The sequence below is a fragment of the Cyprinus carpio genome, chromosome B2 (genome assembly GCF_018340385.1).
Source record: "Cyprinus carpio isolate SPL01 chromosome B2, ASM1834038v1, whole genome shotgun sequence".
NCBI lineage: Eukaryota > Metazoa > Chordata > Actinopteri > Cypriniformes > Cyprinidae > Cyprinus > Cyprinus carpio.
In genome coordinates this window covers 24,740,860-24,765,843 of record NC_056598.1, presented here as the reverse complement: position 1 = coordinate 24,765,843, position 24,984 = coordinate 24,740,860, and the positions used below count along the sequence as shown (strand labels likewise).

The 24,984-nt window shown below is 35.3% G+C and overlaps 2 protein-coding genes across 12 annotated transcripts in view; one reads left to right on the top strand and one right to left on the bottom strand.

The window, feature by feature from the left end:
• The window catches only part of pard3ab (par-3 family cell polarity regulator alpha, b), a 76,155-nt gene extending 66,416 nt beyond the window's left edge, over positions 1-9,739 (bottom strand). For 3 of the 6 annotated variants that reach the window (XM_042718803.1, XM_042718806.1, XM_042718805.1), the window contains exon 1: positions 9,369-9,739. In XM_042718803.1, coding sequence (XP_042574737.1) covers positions 9,369-9,488 — 120 coding nt within the window. In that variant the 5' untranslated portion in view covers positions 9,489-9,739. The remainder of the gene's footprint in view (positions 1-9,368) is intronic. The other 3 variants (XM_042718804.1, XM_042718808.1, XM_042718807.1) reach the window with 1 other exon arrangement.
• A 2,524-nt stretch (positions 9,740-12,263) lies between these two features.
• LOC109099160 (cAMP-responsive element modulator-like) lies at positions 12,264-24,854 on the top strand. Of its 6 annotated transcripts, none has more exons than XM_019112699.2 (8): positions 12,264-12,407; positions 13,680-13,743; positions 14,792-14,908; positions 15,642-15,727; positions 16,196-16,344; positions 16,572-16,760; positions 22,388-22,544; positions 22,626-24,854. In XM_019112699.2, the coding sequence occupies exons 2-8, from the start codon at positions 13,690-13,692 to the stop codon at positions 22,768-22,770; spliced, it is 897 nt and encodes a 298-aa protein (XP_018968244.2). In that variant the 5' UTR covers positions 12,264-12,407; positions 13,680-13,689; the 3' UTR covers positions 22,771-24,854. The 6 variants fall into 6 exon arrangements, with proteins under 6 accessions (XP_018968244.2, XP_042574766.1, XP_042574765.1 ...); XM_042718831.1 differs by having other exon boundaries at positions 12,390-12,407; positions 13,680-13,777; XM_042718832.1 differs by lacking the exon at positions 14,792-14,908.
• The last annotated feature ends 130 nt before the right edge of the window (positions 24,855-24,984 follow it).

The window sequence follows — 24,984 nt, the reverse complement described above, 5'->3', positions numbered from 1 at the left end:
AAAACAGTTCAAGCATATGTTTAAACGTTAGACCCAGATAAATGTGCTCTATATCCAATAGTTTGTGCGGAGACACTTCAACAAACACGATGCGCTTTCTGCGTCTCGTCTTTAACAGGAGTACAAAAATGAACCGAAACTCAGTGAAAACATGCCTCACAGAATGATAAATATATCTATAGAAAGTTTTAAATGATTAGTTAACTAAATAAAACAAATCAAAAACTCTTTCATTATAATCATAATCCGTAAAGATGCACTTCTCTCTAAAGGCGCGTCTAATGAGATGGCGAATCAGGATCAGCAACTTCATCCTTGCGACACAGACTCAGAAAACACTAGTTTATTAGTAAATAATTCAAATCGCCTTAGTATTTCCCCCTGTCACATTTATGGTAATTACTTTTGCTGGTGCTTTGCGGCAAGCTTGAGCCTATTGCGTGTATTTGAACGGAGAACTGTTCAGCTGTTCAAACTATCCCTTTTTAATCTACAAAAAAAGTAATTAATTCCAACTTCACACCAAGGCTTAAAACAATCTCACCACTAAAATCTCTGAACCTTTGCTCCACTCTCCCTTTCATAAGCGTATCTGTACACAAGCACAGAAGAGCAAATCCCTGTAGCACAGCTGCACTCTTACATAACGCACACACAATGCTGTCTGATGTTTTCAGATTTCTGCATTTTCTTTTATTCTGTCTTTCTTTGTCCAGCATTTCAGAACAAACGACACTGAACCCATAAACTCGCTCTCCATCTGAGAGGTTCTTGAAGCACGCACACACACGCACCGAGTCCAACTCATTTCACTGAGACTCAATTAAGTCACATCCATTAATGCCTCGCCTGAGTTAAATATAGAACGTCCGTTAGCACTCATCTGTCATCAGATGGATCCGCAGGCAGAAGGACAGACTCCAAAAATGACTGTTAACCTCGTAAAACCAGTCACAAATTCAGCACAAGAAACACCAGCCCATTGATCATTTACTCATCTTCAGGTTGATCAAAACACTTATGACTTTTTCTCATGGAACACAAAATATCATTTTTAAAGAATCTCCCAGTTAATTATTCTAAGTGAATGAGGACTGGAGATGTGTCAAGCTTAAAAAAGAACTCAAAAGCACCATAAGGTTATTATATATATATAAAAAAAAAACAGCCTACAAAATATGAATTGTGTGTTATATTTTCATTTTTTCTAAATATGACAAATTAATTTGTTATTCACCAAAATTTTTTGACAAAACACTTTTTTGATAAAACATGACTAACACCAAAATTACAGGCATGACAACATCATAATGTGCAGCTATAGTAGAAAAATGTTAAAAATACAATAAGTAACCAATAGGACACCAATGTATTGTGCATCCCCACTTGTACAATATAAAAAGCATTTGAAAAGAAGAAATATAAAGGATCAAGGCACAGAAAAAGCTTCTAAGTCTTAATGTGACCTTCATATCACAAAAAGAAACAAGTTAGTTTTAGTAAAAATGAATCCCTGGGACATAAAATTGCCCTCAGCCGAGGAAACACCCATATATACACTGAATCCTGTATGTTTATACACACACTCACAGCTGCTTACAGCAGAAAGCTGCCGTATTTGACTATTCCAGTGACATTAGTGCTGATGTTTTAAATATCGTGACAGAGAACTTACAGACACGACCATATAAAGACACAATCCCTCCATCTCTCCCTCTCTCTCTCTCTCACACACACACACACACACACACACACAGCAGGAGATTCACACAAATGCAAAAACTGTGCTGCTAAAAGCAGTCGCCGAGGAATAAGTCCTTCATGAGCTTCATGCAGCCTGAAATACCCCTCTGTGGATCTCATGCTATTCAGAATAGCTTGGCACCCAGATAAACAAATTGCACAAACAATTTACCGACCAACAAACAAACGCTCACAAACACACATTGTGTTCACTTGCACGGACAGGTTTTACTAACATTTCTGAATATACCCAAAAGAAAAGTAAAACCTGTCAAAACTAGTAAAAATTTTCATTAATGTACTAAATAAGGTTTAAATTCATATCTACAAACACCAAAGTGTGTTAATCAACACCTTTAAAAGTACTGATACATGATACATGTGATGAGGCAAAAAGGTAATGTCATATTCATGTGATTACCATACAGGTATATAGCTATATACACATTACACACCATAGTATTTATAAGAATATCATGATATTACTATAGTACACCTCCAAAAAAAGTAACAATAGCATTATATTTTTTGTTTTTTGAGTAGTAATCATGGTTATCTTATTGGAAGAAAAACATATGTGAATGGGAAGTACCACAACAAAATACATAAAAAGTTTTGTGTGTTTCCTAAACAGAAGATGGAGGGTCAGTCTGACATTTACACTCAAACAGACATTTAATGAATGTCTGACAACTGACCAACTTAATCACGTGGGTCTGCACAGCCCATCTTAATGTGTTACTGTCGCTTTAAGAGGTATTGAACCAATGAAGAGTGTGTGACCCACAGCAGTACAGAGAACATTACACCACAGTGGTGTCCAGTCCATGATGTTTTCTTAAAGGCATTACTATGTCTGTGGTGGTCTGCAGTGTTTAAGGCATGTAGTATAGTTTTGGTTAATATAAGTGGTTAATAAAGTGGTTAATTTGGTTATTTGGTCTGTTTATGTGAATGGTATTCTATGGGGTTTACATCATTTTACACTGCAAAAATTGGTGTAGCAAAAAACATTCCAGAACTTCCCTATACATACAATTCACTGCAGATCCAGCTGAAATTATAGCAAACCACCAACAGCTTTTATTCCTTTTTACACAAATCATGATTACAGGAGCAGATTATTAATTAATAAAGGCTGATTTTTGCACAGGTTCTTACGCACAATACTATGTTTCGACATCAAAGCCCTATTACCACAGTGGATGATTTGCAAACTAATACAGTTTGATAATTGCATCGCATAAGCAGCTCCATATGATGTAGTAAACTTGCTTGGTAGCTCACCTGGAGCTGCAATTGCAATGCAGAGCACTCGGTATGAGTCCTAGGAAAACACGAGTCACGTTCAAAGAGCTCAAAGACTTCAAGCAAGCTGAGATGGCATGGTTGCTACAGCAAATGTATTTCTATTTCACATTTGCTTTTATTAATCATTATCCATTAGGTTTAGGGTACAGTTTAATGAAGATGGTACATTGTTTTCAAGTGTAATAGAGCCATAACCTTTTAGCGCCAATTTACCCAGATATTTCATGTCTCGACTAGCATAAAATGTACAACAACCAATGTAATATAATGCTGCCAGAATGATGTTTATCAGTTTCAGATAAAACTGAACACACTTTTAGCGCCACTCACTGAATATTTTACTGTGAAAATGTTGGGAAATGTACAAGAAGCAATGTAATATTTCATTGCATTTTTCCAATGAGACTGAATTGAGTTTTCTAAAAAGGTTATCTGAGAGTTTCTCCAATGAAAATTCACCAAGAGGCTGTGGGTCTCTGCAGGGAACTTACTAACACTGTTCCAAAATATCTTCTATTACACCAACAGCTTCATTCCCTGATTAGAAATATGGGGACCCACCAATAAAATACTCAAGATTGCCACAAAACACTATATACAGTCATTACATACAATACATTCAAACTGACAGATGTTTCCAAACCACATTTACAGGTTATACTTACGCTAAATGTTTCTGTATTTCTTTATACAGCAATAACTATATATACACAATAAAAGCTTTATAGTAAAACAAAACCTCTGGTGGCCTGGAGCACAGTGCCTAGTCAGGATTGGAAATTACCTAGAATCCCATGATAATGATGCCTCTGTGAGTTACCTGTTATAGAGCTACACCAAATAACCATTTTTTTCTAAAATCCAGCGATTATATATAAAAACATACATCTTCATTCACTGTACTAAAATCTACATATAATCTTGGGTAACAAATAAAACCCAATCAACCAAATCAAAGCTCCTCCCAGACATTTTTAAAACAAAGAAACAACCATAAAAACTTTTTCTTTTTTAAAGCAATTCCTTATTGGATCTATATCGGACACAGTCCCTCATTTTTAGGCTTCTGCTTTTGAAACATTTCAGCAGCTTGTGTAACTCTTGTTCTGTGTCAGTGTGACAGCTGAGCCCTCCATCTACTCAATCACATCACTGAGAGATTACAGATACAGACACCCTCAGGGACAAGTGAGAATCAAGTTCATTTTGAGCTTATAAAGTCCTCTGATCAAAGTAAAAACACGCTCAGCAGTACAACAATCTATAGACTTTTCCCACACTGACCTGAACTCCCTTATGCATGAACCACAGACTGAGGGAAACATGCATTACTTCCATCTGCCTTTGCATGCTTAACAAATCAAATATTCCACAATACATCAATTTCTGTCTTATTATTAACACATTTCTTAGATTTTAGCATAAACATGCGGCAAACAAAATAGATATGACTGAAATATATTTAAAAAACAGGCATTAGAATGCAAAAAAGACAGTCAGAATCCAGTTTTATAAGCATGAACACATGCATCTGAAAACCTGCCATACTCCTGCAACAAACCAGGAGTGGTCAGCTGGGATGGCTTTTTCACATGCAAGATTGAACTAAAGGTTCACTGGAGAAAGCAACTGTATGGATACTGTTCATTTTGTCCAGGAGCGAAATATTGGTGTTAAAACACCTTAATGATGGATTTACTTCCTACAAACATGCAGCTTTTCTTGGCACAAAATGTTAATTGATGGACTGAAGTTGTGTGGATTCTTCTTGTGATGCTTATATCAGATGTTTGGACTTCTGATGGCACCCATTCACTGCAAAGTAGTAATGCTAAAAAAACTCTCCAAATCTGTTCCAATAAAGAAACAAACTCATCTACAGCTTGGATGGCCTGCGGGTGAATACATTTTCTGTAAATTTTCATTAAAATATTCTTTTAAAATACAAAACTTACAGATAACAGATCAGCCCTAAATTCGAACCTCACAGTCTCACACAACACCTCTATTTGTTTGAGTAGCTACAGTCTGAGCAACTGAACCTAGAAAGAGAATAAAAGCAATGTGAGCAGAAAGAAAAAGGCGAGTTGAATGTAGTTAAAGAGTAGCAGAGGTATTTGTGGGAAAGAGAAAAGCAAATAGAATGTGTGACAATGTAACAGAACCAAGGACACATTCACAAACACTATCCTTGTTTCACTACCTGTACTTCTCTCTCTCAATGACACCCAGTGTACTTTATTATTCACATGACTTCCTGCGATATAAACTACAAATGGACATCAGCTTATCAGCTACATCACAACAACACTCCACTTCCTTGTAATAAAGCAATGTCAAAACAGCAACATTCTCTCTCAACTACACTCCACACCATCACAATACCAGCTAAATCATCTCAAAAACACTCTACACACACCAAATCATCTTACTGATTTACCATCATAATAACAGCACTTCAAATCAGCATAATATTAGCTATTATTATAATAAAGCTCCAAAATTCACAAGCGTGGCTCAATATCATCTTCATACTGTATATGGGATCCTCTGTAGTGAATGGGTGCCATCAGAATGACAGTCCAAACAACTGATAAAAATATCACAATAATTTACAAGTAATCCACAGTTAATCCAAGTAATCCAATCATTTTTTTTTCTGTTTTCCATGCAGTTTATCCAACCCCATCATTTTTGTATCATGTAAAAAGATTTTTCTTTACTTAATTATTATAATATATATGATTTTCAAATAAATTTCACAAAAATAAAAAGTAATTTATAAGTTATATATGATTTATAATTTATAAATTATTAATGATTTGCAATTATAAATAAACAATACTAGAAACGATTTTATAGAAACAATTATAAATAACGACCAACTTTTTTTTCGGTTTAGCTGAAAAATTAAATTATGTAAACTCAGTCATTACAGACGTAAATTAAACACATTTTTGCTGGAAACATATAGTGATTTATAATTTTTTAACCATTCTAACTGATGCTTCTGATATTTGGACAAATTTTCGCTATTTCAGCAAAACCTCTTCCATAGCCAGCTAGATAAATTTATCCTTGGTGATATTTAAGTTAACAAAATTTGCAACATTTGCAATAAATGCTCAATACATAGAAAACTAAAATGTAGCCTACATTTGTAAAGCATGACAACACATGTAAGACATTAACAAATGTGAAGCATGTGTTATACTTTCGGCGTACACAAAATACGGATGCGGACTACTTGTATTAATACTACCGAAAGTGCACGCTGGTGGTGCGCTCCGCGGATGTGTTCTATACATGCGCAGTAGATCGGCTTTAACAGAAAACAAACAGGTGAACAAACAATTGCCCAGAGTTATTGCAAATCTGGCGGTCTTTATACTGTTTTATCGACAGATTGTAGAAGTGCGGGTAGCAACGGACTTCTTCACACAGCCTGCGCATATGCAGTTGGTGCTTTTGTAGCCTACAGACTGTGCATACTTGAACATGATAAGATTACAATTAACAGTCGGGTCAGCTGACCAAAACTGGCCAAATCTTACATAAGGGTCATCCTTTCCTTCATCACAAAATTAGATTTGCCATAACAATAACACTCCATAGGATTACAATAACTGCTCCATCAAAATGGAATGATATATCATCACGATAAAACTCTACATCATCATAATAACTGCTGTCATCGTAGACATATACACTAACAGATGTTCTGTTTAAGAGCAAACACAGTGGCAACAACTTTCATTTAACAATAAATCATCGACTACACACACACAAGCTCACAGGTGGCCAGCACTGAAAACACATATAAACAATTCTGCTCATATGCTACTAAAAGAGAAAATTATTTATTCATGTGAACAAACTGGCTTTTGTCTCCTTCACCCCTGCTCTCTTAACTCATATATCGAGCTAAAATCTCTGAGCCTCGGATCATTTAACTGTAAAAGCGGCATATTGAACGCTATTAGTCTGAGTGCTGATCCTGAATGCTGATTTCTCTCTGGTGCAAACCAGACTTTGAGGTATTCTGGGAGATCTGTTGGTGCAAATGGTGGTCAAAAGAGAAGCCCAAGCTATTCGCTTGTTAAGTCTGACGTCACGTGTCACCGCTTCTGTGTCCAAACGCTCTATCAGATACCATGAGAAAACAACAAAAGGTGCTAATATAAACTCACAATGTGATATAATACTACCGAGAAAGTTTTAATCCTAACCTTTTAACTCCATACCGAAGTCCCAGATAGCCAGACAATGAAAACATAAATATAAATAAATAAATAAATAAATTATTTGTGTGGGACGCTGTGAGCACGGAGACTGTAGTGTACACCGTAAGTTTGAAAGCGTTTAGCTTAAATGATTAATATGAATAAACAGTGCTCATAAACGGCTGCTGAGGTCGTATTCTCAAGTGAAGCCAGTTGAGGCTTGGACCCGGAGACAGCACTTCTTACGTCATCACTTAACAACCGAATTAACATCTACATTTGTTTTTCATCTCATACTACATATATCTACGGACATCACTGGATGCAATCGCAATTATTTTTTGAGAGTTGGTGATTCATGCTGGGACACAGTTTGGACAGGTTTATGTTCAGAACATGAACCAACCCGTTTATCAAACCTGTGTATCCATTTTTGCTTTGTAAAAGTATTATTATTGTTAATATAATATAACCTGTCAACAAAAGTTCAGACTTCATGGATTTGTGGAGGGAAGATCAGAAGAGACTCTCAAGTTCAAAATAAATTAATCATAATTCAAACCATTTAGAAGCGATTTAGGCAGGGTGTTAAAAAGTAAAAATATTTTCAATGACTAAACTCCCTGCACACATTCAAATGTTTCATTTGATCCTATTCCAAATTAAGAAACTATAAACTAGCAAAACGTAAATCAGGAGAAACACAAACAATTAGTTCACCTGAGGCTATCCGTTCATTTGTCACATAACACGAATGAACGATTCATAAATTACCCATCATCTTAGATTTAGTTCAGAAAAACGATAAAGGCCTATTCACAAAAAGAACATTAACTATTACAATAACTCAGTGTACAATTTTGTTCTGTTTGCTTTAGCTCTTTAAATTTGGATTCTGATTGGCTGTCAATGTTTTTCAGCCGGGAAATAAAAACATTCTGAGAGTGATTCCTACGATATCATTCCTCTGTGTTGTTATCGTTATAGCTGTGATTTCCATAATCTCACAGATTTAGAATGATTTTAAAACAATGGTTAAAGAATGAACGGCCCTTAAAGCGATCTATGCTACCAATCCTATACTAATGTTATGGTTTAAGGTAGGCATTAATATTTGTTTTAAAGTTGTGTATGCCTTTAACAATGCTAAAACCAATGAAATATCTAGAATAGGCAGTGGGGCGGAGTTTGCGCTTAACTTGCATGGCAGCGCCCATGAAAAGTCGACCCGCTGTATGTAGAAAATAAAACAGCGTTTTCTAAAAGACTGACATTTCTAGAGTGTTGAATTGATATTTCTTTAAGTCCTTAATTTTTTTTATGAGTAAAACTTTTTTAAATTAGCAAAAAAGTAGCAAGCGCACTTCTAGAGCCCCATATAGACCCTGCTAGCGACGCGACGAAGCTGAACGCCCGGAACTATGCGCGCGGACAGTGAGCTCTCGCGCTAAACGGACAGCTTTGTTGACTTCGGAAAGAGAGCGTTCCGGTTTTGTCACGTCGTTCTACAGAAGTGTAGAAAATGCATGGTTTAAATGTGCCAAACGAATAGAGGACATATCAATTATCACTGTTAGCCTAGCAGCAGCTCTCATCAGCTCACTCAAACAAAGCGCAGGACTCGCGTACACATAAGAAAAGTTCAAGATATTTTCAGCACAAAAAGCATAAGGATGCTTCATTTGCAGCAACCTGCCATGTAAACAAAAAGTCAATATACGTGATATTGCACTCTAGTAAATGCTGTCATTTCTAACGGGTCCCAAAGTGGAGTAATAACGTTTTAAACGTGGAGTAAACTTCGCTCTCTTATATTAATTCGTTTGCCTCATTTCTCACTGGCTTCCAGCAGTCTGCCATGAACATTAAGAACAAAGAGGAAGGTCCAACACACTAAATGAGGATAAAAACACAAAAGGCTTTATTTCGTGGGGAATTAAGCCATTCTTTTCCGGAGTCAAAGTGTCCGGACTGTCCCAATCCCTTCCCCCGCTCACTTACTCCGTCTCGACACCGCCATATTTGCAGCCCTCACCGGCGCAACTATGTTTCCAGCGCACAGTCAGATGATACAGAGAAACAGCATCTCACCTTGGCGATCGCTCTCCTGTACCGCATCGCGGCCTGCTGGACGAGCGAGTGCACTTTAATGTTGCCATCTCCGCACGGAACCACGACCCGAGTTCTTCCAAAACACACCGTCACTTTCATAGCTCCAACTCTCCTTAGACCTTCCCGAATCCAAGGGAAACTCGGGATCAACGGCTCCCGTGCTCTGGTTTCCAGATCATTAATAATCTTTGGTTCAGCACCTTGGCGGCTCAGTGTATGTTACGATCGGTACCCGTTCCGTTTCATCGCGGCGGGCGCTGTGTGGCGGTGTATGACCACCTGTTTAGTGTTTGGGATCTGTGTACGGGAACCGCGCCGTGATCAGTCGGTTCAGGAGCAACGAAAACTGGCTTCTTGCGCCCTCTGGCAGGAGCAAACGGCACTGGCGCAAGGCGTGTGCGTGCGTGTGTACAAGTTTAGCTGTACTTGTGTGATTCTCAAACTAATTTAACATTAATTAAAAAGTTAATAATTCACGTTTTACTTTTATTTCCTTTGTTTGAAATATCTTCACATATATCAGTTTGTGTACCCGTGTCTTATCTTGTCGCTGTCATTTTGTTTATACTGCTGAAGCTTCTGTCATCAAAACAAATTCCTCATATGTGTAAACATACCTGTCACTAAAGCTTTTTCTGATTTTGATTCTGATACATTGAGGGTTTGGTTAGTAGGGGTAAAGTTTCATCAAATTTATGAGATGCAGAAATGGAATCTCAATCACATGTAACAAAACTGACTTAGACTCCAAATTAAAACCGTGTGTCTGAACAGCAGTGTATGTTCTCCTAATATTGTGACTTGCCTTGACTTAACTAAGACTTGACCTTGAAAAACTGAAACAACCAATCAAACAACGAATGAATGAATGAATGAATTAATTAATTAATTAAAATAAAGAAGTGACATAAAATCGAGGAAATAAGATATCAGTTTAATAATAAACAAAAAAAATTGAAATAATGTATAAATTAATATACATATTTAAAATGTAAAAATAAAATTTAAAGCCAGCAGAAAAAAATACAATTTAAAACATATTTAAAACTTTAAATTAATTATTTTAAATTTAGTTAAATAAAACAATGAGGTTATAAAAATCTTGTAAAATAAATAAATATATACACACATACATTAAATGCACATTTTAAATTGCATTTAAAAACTAGTTGCCGGTTTCTTCCTTCCTTTCTTTATTATTATTATTATTATTATTATTATTTGCATTTTGTCAGATGCTTTTCTTTATCTAATTGTTAATCAAGTGATACTAGATAGTTCACTTGTGGGGGCAACCAATCAACTTGGCACTCAATTTTAAGAGCAATTAAAATATGTCTGTTATTTTTTTCCATTTAAAAAGTTATTTAACTATTTTAATTTTCATGTTTGAAGTATTAAATTGATAGATTATTCCATAATTCTGTTTTTTAAGCGTCTTTCATAGTCCTTCATAGGTCAGTGTGTAAATGATTTAGTATGTTGGCATAGGTTTCCAAACATATGGACAATTATCTGTATATGTCTGAGTTTTTGTGCGTCACATTTAACTTTCTGCTTGTAAGGCAGAGCTGTACTAAAATAGAAATATTGGGCAGGTGGCATTGGGCAGTGAAACTGCGCACACACACCCAGGGCCTGATAAAGATTAGTTCTACACACCCAGTTGAGTGAAGCTTTAGCGGAACAGCTGTAGGATTACGTATGCTTTGATCTACGTAAGGAACAATGACCAGATGCTGGAGATCCATTACTCAAACTCAAGTAGAGAACTCTTCTACCAACTTTCATGCCACCGTTAGTGAGTCTTCAAACACAGGGTCAGTGCTGTGAGTCACTGTCTGCATGTTTAGAGCCAAAAGTTTAGTCTTTTTTTTTTTTCTTCAAAGCTGAAGGTAGAGCAATTTTTCTTCTTCTCATAAGCATGTTTGATGCATCAGCCCAAACAGTGGGCTGAATCCCAGTGGTGGAGTCTACAGTGACTCATCATTTATGGATGAGCATCTGCTTTTTGCTGACAAAGTCAGTAATCACCTCCTGTGACTGTTTCTCACTTAAGGAGTTGCTAGTGTGGTTTCCAGTGTAACAAATCTGGCAAATAGTTTCCAACAAATGCAATCAACACTGACTTGTGAGTTCTTTGCACGGCATGTGACATTGTGACCCCAAAGTACCAGTTGCTAACAACAAACAACTAAAACTCTGTCTGAACTTTAACTCAAATAGTTGAATGATCACATAACATTCTGTCTATCTATCTATCTATCTATCTATCTATCTATCTATCTATCTATCTGTCTGTCCATCTATTCATCTATCTATCTATCTATCTATCTATCTGTCTGTCTGTCTATCTATCTATCTATCTGTCTGTCTGTCTGTCTGTCTGTCTGACTGTCTGTCTGTCTGTCTGTCTGTCTGTCTGTCTGTCTATCTTTTATCTATCTATCTGTCTGTCTGTCTGTCTGTTTATCTTTCTGTCTGTCTGTCTCTCTATGTATCTACACATTGTATTACAGTTGTGACAAATGAGAAACAATGCTATTCTTCTATCGCAAGATGGCGCTATATTATCAAACTTCTGTATTTCTATTTGATTTAAATTTAAGCTTATTTTTAATAAATGGAACATGATGCATTTTACATTTTGTTGGGTTATTATTATTTATTTTTAGAGTATAAAGTTGTTTCTATAAATCTTTGTGGTAAGTCTGATAAGTCTGAAACGATTTCTACTATTAAATTCGATGAACTATTATCATGAAATTGAAGCCTCAAAGGAATTAATATATTACGGAAATCAATTCACTGATCAAATGGACCGTTTAGGGAATTTGGTGAGTGACAGCGGCCCCTCGGCTCCTCCCACTCTGTGTTTGTGTGTGTGTTGTTGGGGCCCCGGTTGCATAGTCCACATTTCCAAGGCGCATCATCAGAGCTGACGTGGGCTCTACGTGTGCATCGAGTCGGGCTTCCTCTGCACCCGTAACGAGTGACGAGACTCTACGTAAAAGTCGGGTAAGTTATTGCTGGCATGTCGATCTGCCGCAAGAGAGGATCTGGAGATGAGCGCAGGAAGACGAACATGTAGCTGCTGTTAAATTAATTTCTCAATATAATATGTGCAGCGAGGCAAAGCTGTCTAGGACGCGGTTTCTTGTGTAACCAGCGCTAAACTACTGTTGACAAGTAAAGAAACCTGCGAATAACGAAAAGAGCGCCGATTTCATATTCTTAGTGTTTAAATTAATAATCTGAGTTACTCTGAAATATAATCTGAGTCACAAAGCAAAAAGGTCAAGTTAAATGTAGAGCTGGCGATATTAAAAATTCATTGAGGTTGTGGAGAATGACGCAGCTTGGTCAAGGACTGTGCAAATAAATACAGTAGACAGCTTGCCTAAAGAACATAAAACTTTGTTGCACGTTGCTTTACTGCTGTTCAGTATTTATTTGTAAACCCATGAATGTTGCAATCATGTATGTAATATCCTCGTGCCACCGTTGCTGTTACATAAGCGCGAGCTGTTCAAAGTTTGCGCGCGTTTGTTCTGTCAATCCAGCGAGGAAACAGAAGTTAAGCGAACACCCTTAACTCAACACTAGATGGTTCTATATAATCTCAGTTTATATAGACTAAAGCAATGGAGGAAAATATGTTTCCTCCTAAATTGTATGAGTCTGCTTATCTCGAATAACTGAGAAGTCTTTTTGACAGAATGAGGAAGTGCACGCGGCCGTTAGGCTACAGCTCGCTCAGTGTTTCGTGTGCGCGCAATTTTAATCATAAACAGAATTATAATATATAGGCTATTCCATTTGACATTTTTCTTTCTTATTTTTTTTTTTGTAGTCACTCAACTCTTTTGTTTGATGCATGTAAAAATAGTTAAGTTTAGTACAGAATTGTATACTATATTAAGGTAAGTTATCTTACCTTCTCAAACCCAATTAGTAAATGCTATTAAAGCTTTGATCCTCTGTTTTACCATACATTTGTCATGCATTGTTCATTTTTCATAAGATTAGGAAAAGCTGATATCTCATCTCATAACATGAGCTGAGGGTAAACGTCCATTTTACACTGTCAGCAGATAAAAAACCCCACTGTGCAAAATAAGCAACTGCTCACAATTTTCACAAATGCAGAACAGTTTTTTGCATCACATTTTGAAATACTAGATTGGCAAACATTGGGTTAAAATGATGGATGCAGTAGGCCGTTTAAAATCTTGTGAGTGTTAGTCTACAGAACGCTGACTGTGCTTTTCCTCTTTGCTCGGCTGCTAGGCCGATCACCATGGAAACTGCAACCATAGAGGAAGCCAGTGCAACTGAGAAAGTAACAAGTGAGGTACAGTAAGACTCTGACTCACTTACACACACAGGTACAAGCCTTACACAGATATGACACCTGTTGCACAAATCACGCCACACACTGAAACACAGATGCACTGATGTTTGAATAAACTCAGGAAAATGTTTCAAAATCTTATTTACAAACACTATTACAAATTCCAGTCCTTAGCAAAAAAGTGTGGAGGTACCAAGGTGATGCTTGGTTTCAATTATTGCCACAAGATGGTTTGATTATTGTATTCATATACCAGATTTATGTGGATCTTCAGGTTACTTAACATGGTAATGCATGGTAATTACCATAACATGGTAATAACATAGTATTATCATAAAAAAACATAGTATTATTATGATACTCTGTCCAAAAAACATGGTAATACCATTGTAATTGATGTGTGGTTTCAGACTGCAATATTTACAAATTAAATGTTAAAAAGAGTTTGAACCAAACTGTGCAAAATGTGTTTTTTTTTTTTTCATTTCAAAGGATGTTGTTAAACAATAAGTGTTGTTTTAGTATTATTTTTATACCATTTAAGTATTAATTAATAATTTGAATTAGTTTTTATTTTTATGTTTAATAATAATTTATATTTAATAGTAATGATAATGACAAAATATAATGTTTATTTTATTTTAGTTTGAATTTTAGTAATTTTTGTGTGCTTTTGCTATTTTTTTCTATTTTTCTATTGTGTATATATATTCTATTTTGTATATATATTTATGTTGTTTATTTTGTATAAATTTTTAAAATTACTATAGTATCTCAAGGTAAACCTGTTGTCAAGTTAGAATGTTTCCTTGGCAGTGAACTGCAATAAAATTATTTTATGTTTTATTTTATTTCAGTTAACATTTATTTTAAACCGTTTTAATTTTAATTTCATTTTTCATTAACTATAACAATTCTGGTTGCCAAGGCAAGATTTATAACGTTTGTTTAAATTGAAAATTTTCTTCTAATAAAATTAATTTTTAATAGATTTAGTTAACAATAAGAACACTGGGCTAAAGAGTGTCTGTCTCTGTCTCTCTCTCAGATGAATGAGGGTGTGTCTGTGGTGTCATTACCTGATGGACAGACACTGCAGGTGCATGGAGTCATTCAGACCACACAGCCCTCTGTTATCCAGTCACCTCAGATACAAAATGTGCAGGTACACACGTGCAGGGTTTATATATATATATATATATATATATATATATATATATATATATATATATATATATATATATATATATGTTGTGTGTTTTTACAGGACTAGTCTAAATATAAACCTTAGTAAAAGCTACCATTTATAAAGTCCACTCTTATAAAACTGAAATGTGTGCTGATCTGTAAGCCGTTGAAGCACAAATCCTGTTATTCATTTACCTGTTCCTTTTACCTGGAGAGACTGACCAATGCTGTAATGAGATTTGAGTAATGTGAGAGTCAATGCATCTGATCTGGCCGGCCACACACACAAACACACACACACACACACAGCCCACATCAGACAAAACAAATCTGCTCAGGAGGAGATAAAAGACTCATGGTCACTGGTCTCAATTGTCATCTAAAGAGAAAAACTTTTTTTTTAATGTAAACAGTGCTTTTTAAAGGGATAGTACACCCCAAAATTCAAGTTATATCAATATTTAAGCACCCTCATGTTGTTTTAAACTTATATGACTTTTTTTGTCATCAATACCTCACAAAATATATATTTATATATATTTAAAAGAATGTCCTGTATAGAATATCCTTTGTTTTCGAAGAATATCCTGTACAGTGAAACTTTGCAGAAAAAGCTAGTATCCACTGATCTTTTTCCCCTCCACAAATGCTTTTTAAATCTTTTAAAGGCTCATTAAGACATGTATATATGTGGGTTTGGATGTTTTCAGGTAGCTGTTGATACTCGTGGATCGGGTACAACAACATCAGATCCTCAGAAGAGAAGAGAGATTCTGTCCAGACGACCATCTTACAGGTGAGATCAATTCTTGAGCAACATTTTTAGCATTAGTTATGAACTATTATAGTATTTATTAGTGTTTTGAATGACCTTTTTTTTAGTTTTTAGGTTTCATTTTAATTTTATGTTTATTTTAAATGTTTATTTTTATCATAGTAATTTTAGTATAATTTTAGTAACTTATTTCATCTAGTTGCCTTGACAACATTTCTAAAATTTGTTTGCATTTTTAAAGTTATATTTGTCATGTAATATTTATATTTTTTATTTCAGTATAGCTTTGTTTTACTTACTTAAAATTTTAATTTTTTAATAGTTTTAGTTAACACAACCTCATGGCCTAACATCATTCAACAAAATACCCAGAAACCCACACCAACGGCACATATAATATTTGTGTCAGCATTTCTTGAAATTTAGTGACAGATTCTGATATTTTAAGTCAGATAAGGTTAATGTTTTTATTTACATGTGTATTCTCAGGAAAATTCTTAATGAGTTGTCATCAGATGCGCCTGCTGTGCCTAAGATCGAGGAAGAGGAGAGGGTGGAGGAAGAAGCCCCGGTCACCTCCAGCGTTGCTACAGTGACGGCACCATCGTCAATCTACCAGACCAGCTCAGGGCAATACAGTACATCTGAGCTCATTACTCACAAACTATTATGTCTTTGTGCGGCATGAAGTATGAACTCAAGTAATTACCCTTAAAATGAGGGGTTTTGTTGTTCTCTGGCCCATTCTTACGAAATAGCAATACATTACATATTGCACAAATGTTTCCCAACCCTTCATCATGTGTTATAACAGGTGTTTGCGCAGATTCAAGACTAACTGTCTTATTGTTTTGTGTCTGTGCAGTTGCAATCACTCAGGGTGGAGCGATACAGCTGGCCGGCCCTGGAGGAGAGGCCCTGCAGGGGGTCCAGGCTCTGACTCTTCCCAGCTCCGGCACACCACAGCCTGGGGCCACTATCCTGCAGTACGGTGCCCAGCCTGGAGACCCCGGCCAACAGCTACTGCTCACCGCTGGACAGGTGCTCGTTCAGGGTAAGACACTTTTCTAGTAGAAAATTCTTCTTGTGTTTCTGAAGGCAGGCAGGAAGAGGTTAAATGTATTTTTCGGCATTTCTAAATGTTGTAATTTCACAGACGTAGAAACACAGAAACAAATGTGTGTATGAGCTGTGTTGGCTGACACTGGGCTCTGATCATGGAAGGACACTGAACCCACATTGCATTGTGGTTGTTGTTAGATAAAAATAAACTTGTAAGACTTGTTTTATTATGTGCTGAAGTTCCAGACTTTGCAGGAACTGAGAAAATACTGGTTAAATTTGTTGTGATGTGACGTTGACAAACTACAGTTGAAAATCTTCTTGATTTGCAAAGATAAGGGTCCAGCAAGTCAGCTGACTCACTAGCTTATAATAATAATAAATACCTTAATAGTTAGATTAGATAATAATTTATTGTATACCACAATACCCTGGTGCATATGAAGAATGCAAAATCTAAAAATGCAAAATTTAGAGCTTATAATAATAATAAATACCTTAATAGTAAATATACCACAATACCCTGGTGCATATGAAGAATGCAAAATCTAAAAATGCAAAATTTAGTGAGGTAAGAAATAGTTTTTATATAAATATAGTACTTTGTAGTACCTATTTTGTATAATATTTAATAACAAAGTGTAATATTTGTTATTATGTTTTAATATTTATTTTAAGTATATTGTTTGTTTTATATAAGTATAAATTTATATTATATTTTACATTTATAAATTAATAACATGTAATAATATAGAGTATAATATTTTATGCATGTTTACATTATTTTACTGTAAAACAAAACAATATAGTTATGAACCACCCCCTACCCCCTTTTTTTTGCAGTAAATAGAGAATTCTATTTCCCAGGGTGTATGGTCTAATGTTTGTGTGTGTGTGTGTGTGTTTGAATTGAAAATTGTTTAAAACTGTAATATTAATAAAGAGATGGAATAGTTAAGATACTGCAGCACTGAGCATAACAGATTGTTTCAGACCTGTTGAAACAGATATGATTTACAGATAAATTTGGAGTAATTTATCTATGTAAACAATGTTATAGGACTGACGTATGAGTGTGTGTGTGTGTGTGTGTGTGTGTGTGTGTGTGTGTGTGTGTGTGTGTGTGTGTGTGTGTGTGTGTGTGTGTGCCATTTCAAATGCCTGTGTTAATGTTATGAGGTGAAATAGGCACAGTATCCTTTTGTTTGTGCTGAAATGCTTTTGCGTCATCATGATCTAAAAATACATCACACTCAACAACTTCTCCCTCCTCCTTCTCTTCTCTTCTCTTCTCTTCTCTTCTCTTCTCTTCTCTTCTCTTCTCTTCTCTTATCTTATCTTATCTTATCTTATCTTATCTTCTCTTCTCTTCTCTTCTCTTCTCTTCTCTTCTCTTCTCTTCTCTTCTCTTCTCTTCTCTTCTCTTCTCTTCTCTCAGTCAGTTTAAATTTTCCTCAGGTCATGAATTTAAGCTGAATGTTTAATTACAAGCAAGTGTCCTCTTACACACACACACACACACACACACACACACACACATGGGTGTGGGGAGGGCATTCTCCAGAGACAGTGTGTTATTTCCCTGTGAGACTGCTGTGATGTCATAGTGATGTCAATGCCCTTAATAGTAATCTGACTGAGAGAGAGAGAGAGAGAGAGAGAGAGCGAGAGTGAGAGAGAGAGAGAGAGAGAGAGGGAGGGTTAAAGGCAAAACACTAAGTGTCACACTTTAAAAACTAAGTCAGAAAGAGTGTATTAGGGAGAAAGACACTCAGTGAACCAGCTTAAAGGAAGAGAGAGCTTTAAGAGGAAATACAGAGGAAACTAAAGATAGCGCTCAAAACACAATCACAACTGGATTACTACAGCATAGAGATGGCAGTGACTGGGGAAGAGACGGAGTCAGGTGAGAGAGAGAGAGTGTGTGTGTTTGTGTGATGCTAATGTGTTACATTCTAATGCATTCCTGAAGTTTCTGTATTTTTTCATTTGATAAATAAGCAACAGATAAAAAGGAGTATTTCTTTCTATTATTATTTTTTTAAGTAAATATGGGTAAATTTGGTTGATTTTTAGTTGCTTTTTTGTTTTAAATCATTTTAAATTTTAAATCATTCTGTGGTGTTTTCCCATATATTTTATGCAATCTCTCAGTTAATATGCATATAGTAATATGAATTTAATATAATATTAAGTTATTATAATAATAATGTAACTACAATATTAAGCATAATTATAAATATAGTTATATTACAAACATTATAAAGTAACACAACAGTAATTATAAAATGCTATGTATTTTTTAAATCAAGCATAGGTTGCAGAAAATGTCAACAATCTCAAAATATTTAATTTAGTTAATATAATAATAGACTATAATAAATATATTAGCATATATCACTATTGCTGATAAAAAGCAAAAAGAAGATTTTATCATGTGCAAAAGTTTGTAAACATTCTGAGAAAATCAGTCCACAGACAGAAGAAGAATGGCACATGTTTTTGTGTTTCTTTTGGTTCTTTTCTTTTATGTGGTTCAAACTTTATTCTCGGTCATAAACACACTCATTGACATTTTGTGTTTTATGATAACAGGCTGCAAAATCTGCCTGTCTATTCACACACATGAATCATTGAGAGCGAGAGAGAGAGAGAGAGAGAGAGAGAGAGAGAGAGAGAGAGAGAGAGAGAAAGCAGCGAGAAAATGAGGGGGAGGGAGGGAGGGGCTTTCTGTTTGACGTCAGTCTGTTTCCTGGAAGCCGGCCGAAGCCGAGACTGAGGGAGAGGGAGAGGCGGAGAGAGAGAGCGGGAGTCGGGCGGGGGTTTGGGCAACGACGCACATAGTGACGTCAGCATTTTGTCACATTGTCTGATAACAAATGCACACACACATACATACATACACGTTAAGTCAAAGCATATCCAGTTTGTTGAAGGACGTTTACTGCTGGGAACATTGTCTGATAGAAGCTTTAAAACTATTTGTACTGCACCAGTACTTCAATTTTCTTTTTTTTAATGTTGCATTAGTTGTTTTTAGTTGTGTGTGTGGGTGGATGTGAAGTCTCTTTTATAATTGCTTGTTGTTATTGTTTTGTATTTATTGCATAAACTGATGAGTCCAATTATATCTGTTTTTTTAAGCCTGGTCCCTGGTTAGATCAAGAAAATATCACCACTGATATATATTTTTCTTTTAGAGTTTAGAGTTACAAATTAATCCTATTGCAGATTAAGTAATACCAGAATTGCAAATTATTATTATTATTATTATTATTATATTCAGTTTTCTCAAGATAACAGCTCTGTTTGCTTCCATATGTTTGGAAGTAATAATAATAGTGATTATTATTATTGTTGTTATTGATTAAATTATATTGACGTATACACTTATAATTAACATGGAATTATGCACCAGAATGAGAATTGCAAAAATAAAGATAATTTTAATATCCTATTTTAAAAATACCCTGGACTACAAAATAAGTAGCACGGGTATATTTGTAGCGATAGCCAACAATACATTGTATGGGTCAAAATGATTGATTTTTCTTTTATGCCAAAAATAATTAGATTATGTAGTAAAGATCATGTTCCATTAAGATATTTTGTAAATTTCCTACCATAAATATATCAAAACGTAATTTTTGATTAGTAATATGCATTGCTAAGGACTTCATTTGGACAACTTTAAAGGCGATTTTCTCAATAATTAGATTTTTTTGCACCCTCAGATTCCAGATTTTCAAATAGTTGTATCTCGGCCAAATATTGTACCGTACTTTAATGGAAAGCTTATTTATTCAGCTTTCAGATTATGTATTTCACAAAATTGACCCTTATTACTCTTTTTTGTGGTTCAGGATCATATATATATATATATATATATATATATATATATATATATATATATATATATATATACACACACACACACACACACACACACACACACACACACAGGTGCATCTCAAAAAATTAGAATGTCGTGAAAAAGTTTTTTTTATTATTATTATTTCAAAAAGTTAAACTTTCATATATTATAGATTCATTACATGCAAAGTAACACATTTCAAAAGTTTTTGTTTGTTTTAATTTTGATGATTAGAACTTACAGCTCATGAAAATCAAAAATCAAGTTCTTTAAAGTATGTTAATTTCTGCACTCAATACTTGGTATGGGCTCCTTAAGCACAAATTCCAGCACCAGTGAGGTGTGGCATGTAAGAGATCAGCCTGTGGCGCTGCTGAGGCACTATTGAGCCTTCAGTTCCTCTGTATTATTGGATTGACTGTTTCTCATCTTTCTCTTGAAAATATCCCATAGATTCCATATGGGGTTCAGGTCAGGGATGTTAGCTGGCCAGTCAAGCACAGTAATATCATGGTCAGCAAACCACTTGGAAGTGCAGGTGCTAAGTCCTGCTGGAAAATTAAATCAGCATCTCCATAAAGCTTGTCAGGAGATTAAAGCATAAAGTGCTCCAAAATCTCCTGGTAGATGGTTGTATTGACTTTGGACTTGATAAAACACAATGGACCAACACCAGCAGATGTCACAGCACCCCAAATCATCACTGACTTCAGAAACTTCACACTGGACTTCAAGCAGCTTGGATTCTGTGCCTCTCCAGTCTTCCTCCAGACTCTAGACCTTGTTTTTCAAATGAAATGCAAAATTTACTTTTATCTGAAAAGAGGACTTTGGACCACTGAGCAACAGTCCAGTTCTTTCTCTCCTTAGCCCAGGTAAGATGCTTCTGACGTTGTTTCTGTTACAGAAGTGGCTTGGTAGCCCTTTTCCTGAAGATGTCTGAGCGTGGTGACTCTTGATGCACTGACTCCAGCTTCAGTCCACTCCTTGTGAAGCCCTCCCAAGTGTTTGAATCGGCTTTGCTTGACAGTTTTCTCATCCCTGTTGCTTGTGCACGTTTTCCTACCCAATAACTTCCTTCCAGTCAACTGTGCATTTAATATGCTTTGATACAACACTCTGTGAACAGCCACCCCTTTCAGTAATGAGCTTCTGTGACTTACCCTCTTTATGGAGGGTGTCAATGATTGTCTTCTGGACCATTGCCAAGTCAGCAGTCTTCCCCATTATTGTGGTTTCAAAGAACAAGAGAAACCCGGAATTTATACTGTAGGGATGGTCATTTAATAAAACTCAAATGTAAATATTCTAATATTTTGAGATACTAGATTTTTGACTTTCATGAGCTGTAAGCTCTAATCATGAAAAAAAAATTAAATGTTTTACTTTACATGTAATAAAGAATATATAAAAGTTTCACTTTTAGAAATGTAAAAAAAAAAAAACTTTTTCACGATATTCAAATTTTTTGAGATGCACACACACACACACACACACACACACACACACACACTGGTCTTGAGACAAATATTAAATGCACCTTTGACCATCATTTATTGGTAACATGGTTGTCATTGTTTTACAGCAGTTATTACATTTTGTGTAGTGTTCATTTATAAAATACTACTGTCCATTTTAATTTCTAATGCCTTAATGTTAATATGTAGACATGAACAGATGATTAATTAAAATGTTACTCATTTATCTGTCATATAAAGCATTTTGGTGTATATTTCTGCATGTAGCTGCCACAGGAGACATGCCAGCATATCAGATCCGCTCCCCATCATCAGGGTTACCACCAGGTGTTGTTATGGCAGCGTCACCGGGGGCCATGCACAGCCCACAGCAGAACACAGAGGAGGCCACACGCAAGAGAGAAGTCCGCCTGATGAAGAACAGGTACACACACACCTGAATCACATGCTTCAACTAATGCACTGATGTACATGTTCGCATCTGACCTTTTCTTGCATGTTGCAGGGAGGCAGCGCGCGAGTGTCGCAGAAAGAAGAAAGAATATGTGAAGTGCTTGGAGAATCGTGTCGCTGTGCTGGAAAACCAGAACAAGACTCTCATAGAGGAGCTCAAAGCTCTTAAAGACATCTACTGCCACAAACCAGAATAACCCTCACAAACACTGCGCAAGGACTGTGTGATTCAAGAGAAGAGAAGACCTGTCTCTTTTCTTCTTCTGTTGCATCGCCTGGATTTTAGCATTTTTTTGTTTGGCCAAATTTTTTTATAAGAAGTTGCTAATGTTGCTTTGAGGATGCTTCTCACACACACACACACATACATTTTAAGATGGGCGTATACAATTGCTGTTCTCTGTGTTTTGAAAAAAACTCTTCAATGATTTGTATGTAAAAATATGTATTTTCTATTTAGTTTGAAATCAGAACATGCAAAGGATATGGCATAAGCAGCCTTGTTAACTGGCTACACACTGCACACATAAACAGCATTTTTGGTCATTTTTGGTATGCACAGAATTATAATAAAGTAGTAAATATAAAGTAAATATAAAGAAAATACACTGTAAACCCATCTGAAGAAACATAAAATGATGGATTAATAGCAGCGACAATCTATTCAGTAAACCTGACTGACTCTACAAAGCTACATATTACATTATGCATTTAAATTGGGTCTTTTTCTCTTAATGTAAATTAGATTTCAGTCAAGTTTGTATATTTCAGTAGGAATTTTATAATTTGTTTTTAATAAAGAAAATACTTAATGTAGTACCCCAGAAGTCACAAGGTTAGTTAATGCTATGTGTGCAGTGTTAAATGCCTAATTGTTAAAACACAACACTTTCCACTGATTTTTTGTTTGATTTATGTAAGTGAAATTATGCATTAGATTGAACTGTTTGAGGTTGTTCATTAGTAGTCATTTGAGCTCATGGCTGAATGTAACAGTGACCTAAAATGTCACCAAGAAATGTCACAACGTTGGTGATTACATAATGTTGACGTAAGTGTTTAAATGGATAGTTCACCCACAAATGAACAGTTTGTATGCTGTATGCATTTCTTTCTCCTGTTGTACACAAAAGATGACATTTTTAAAAATGTCTCATTTCTTTTTTTTGACCATACAATGCAAGTCAGTGGGATCCAGTTTTGGGCCTTACTGTCTTACATCATGCAGACAAAACCAGTTCTTCAAAATACCTTCTTTTGTTTTCTGCAGAAGAAACGCATACAGGTTTGGAATTACAGGAGGGTGAGTAAATAATGAGAATGTTAATTTTATGGGTGAACTGTCCCTTTAAGACTACTCCTAACTCTCTTTATTATTATTATTACAGCTTTTTCATTTAGCACTTTCATTCAATTTGTACTATAAGCACAACTATGTCAATTGATTCATGTCTTGGTAAAATTGAGTCATTTTGTTAAAATACATTTTACTATACCAGCTCAATATGCAGAGACAAACTATAAATTAACCATTTGTAAGTTGATTGCTCTGTTTGTTTGAGCATCCCATCATAGCAACATTTGCTCAACCAGTGGAGTGATTCTGAGCCGGATCTATCTGTTTGTTAATGGAAGATGGATGGAGTGTTTTGGAAACCTGTTTGAACATGTTTATTTTTTTTTCAAATCCATTTGGTGAAGCTAGAGGCAAGAAAATTACTCTTGAGCTTTAATGCTTCGTTTGTTTGTTATGTTGGTGAACAGTACATGACTTTTGCATGAACAAAGGAAAAAGGTGTAACATTATGAATTGTGAACATGATACTATAGGTGGCTGTCACAAATGTTGCTTTTGATGTAATATTGTATATTATTTTAAATCTCAGTAACTTGTATTTCATTTGTTTATGATAGTAGAAGAGAACTGTGAAAGAAAAGAGGCTTTCGTGAGTAATAAGAATGCAGATTCTCTAAATCAGACAAGTGGCATTAACTGAACAGAATTCCTCATATTTCATCTGTTAGGATGCCGGTGTGTTTGTGTGTATCTTCTGTTTTCTCAGACTATGCTAGTCATTTTTACTTTATCTTCACTTACAACCAATCACATTTCTGTTTCTATGATGTTCTATTCTATGAAGTCTTGGCAGAAAATGGAATTGGTTTAATATTTAAATAACTTGTTTTCAATTAATCTCTAAATTAGATTGTATGCCCTGTCCTTCTTTAACACTGTACAGAATGCTGACATCTATTTTAATAAAATATTTTTGTAAATGTATATAATCTTACATGGTCAGACCTGTACTTTGAGAAGCACAATTGTGTATGTGTACCAAAAATATTTATCCAGTTAAACCTGACAAAACAAAAACAAATAAAAAATATAATTTAAAAAAAAAAAAAAAAAT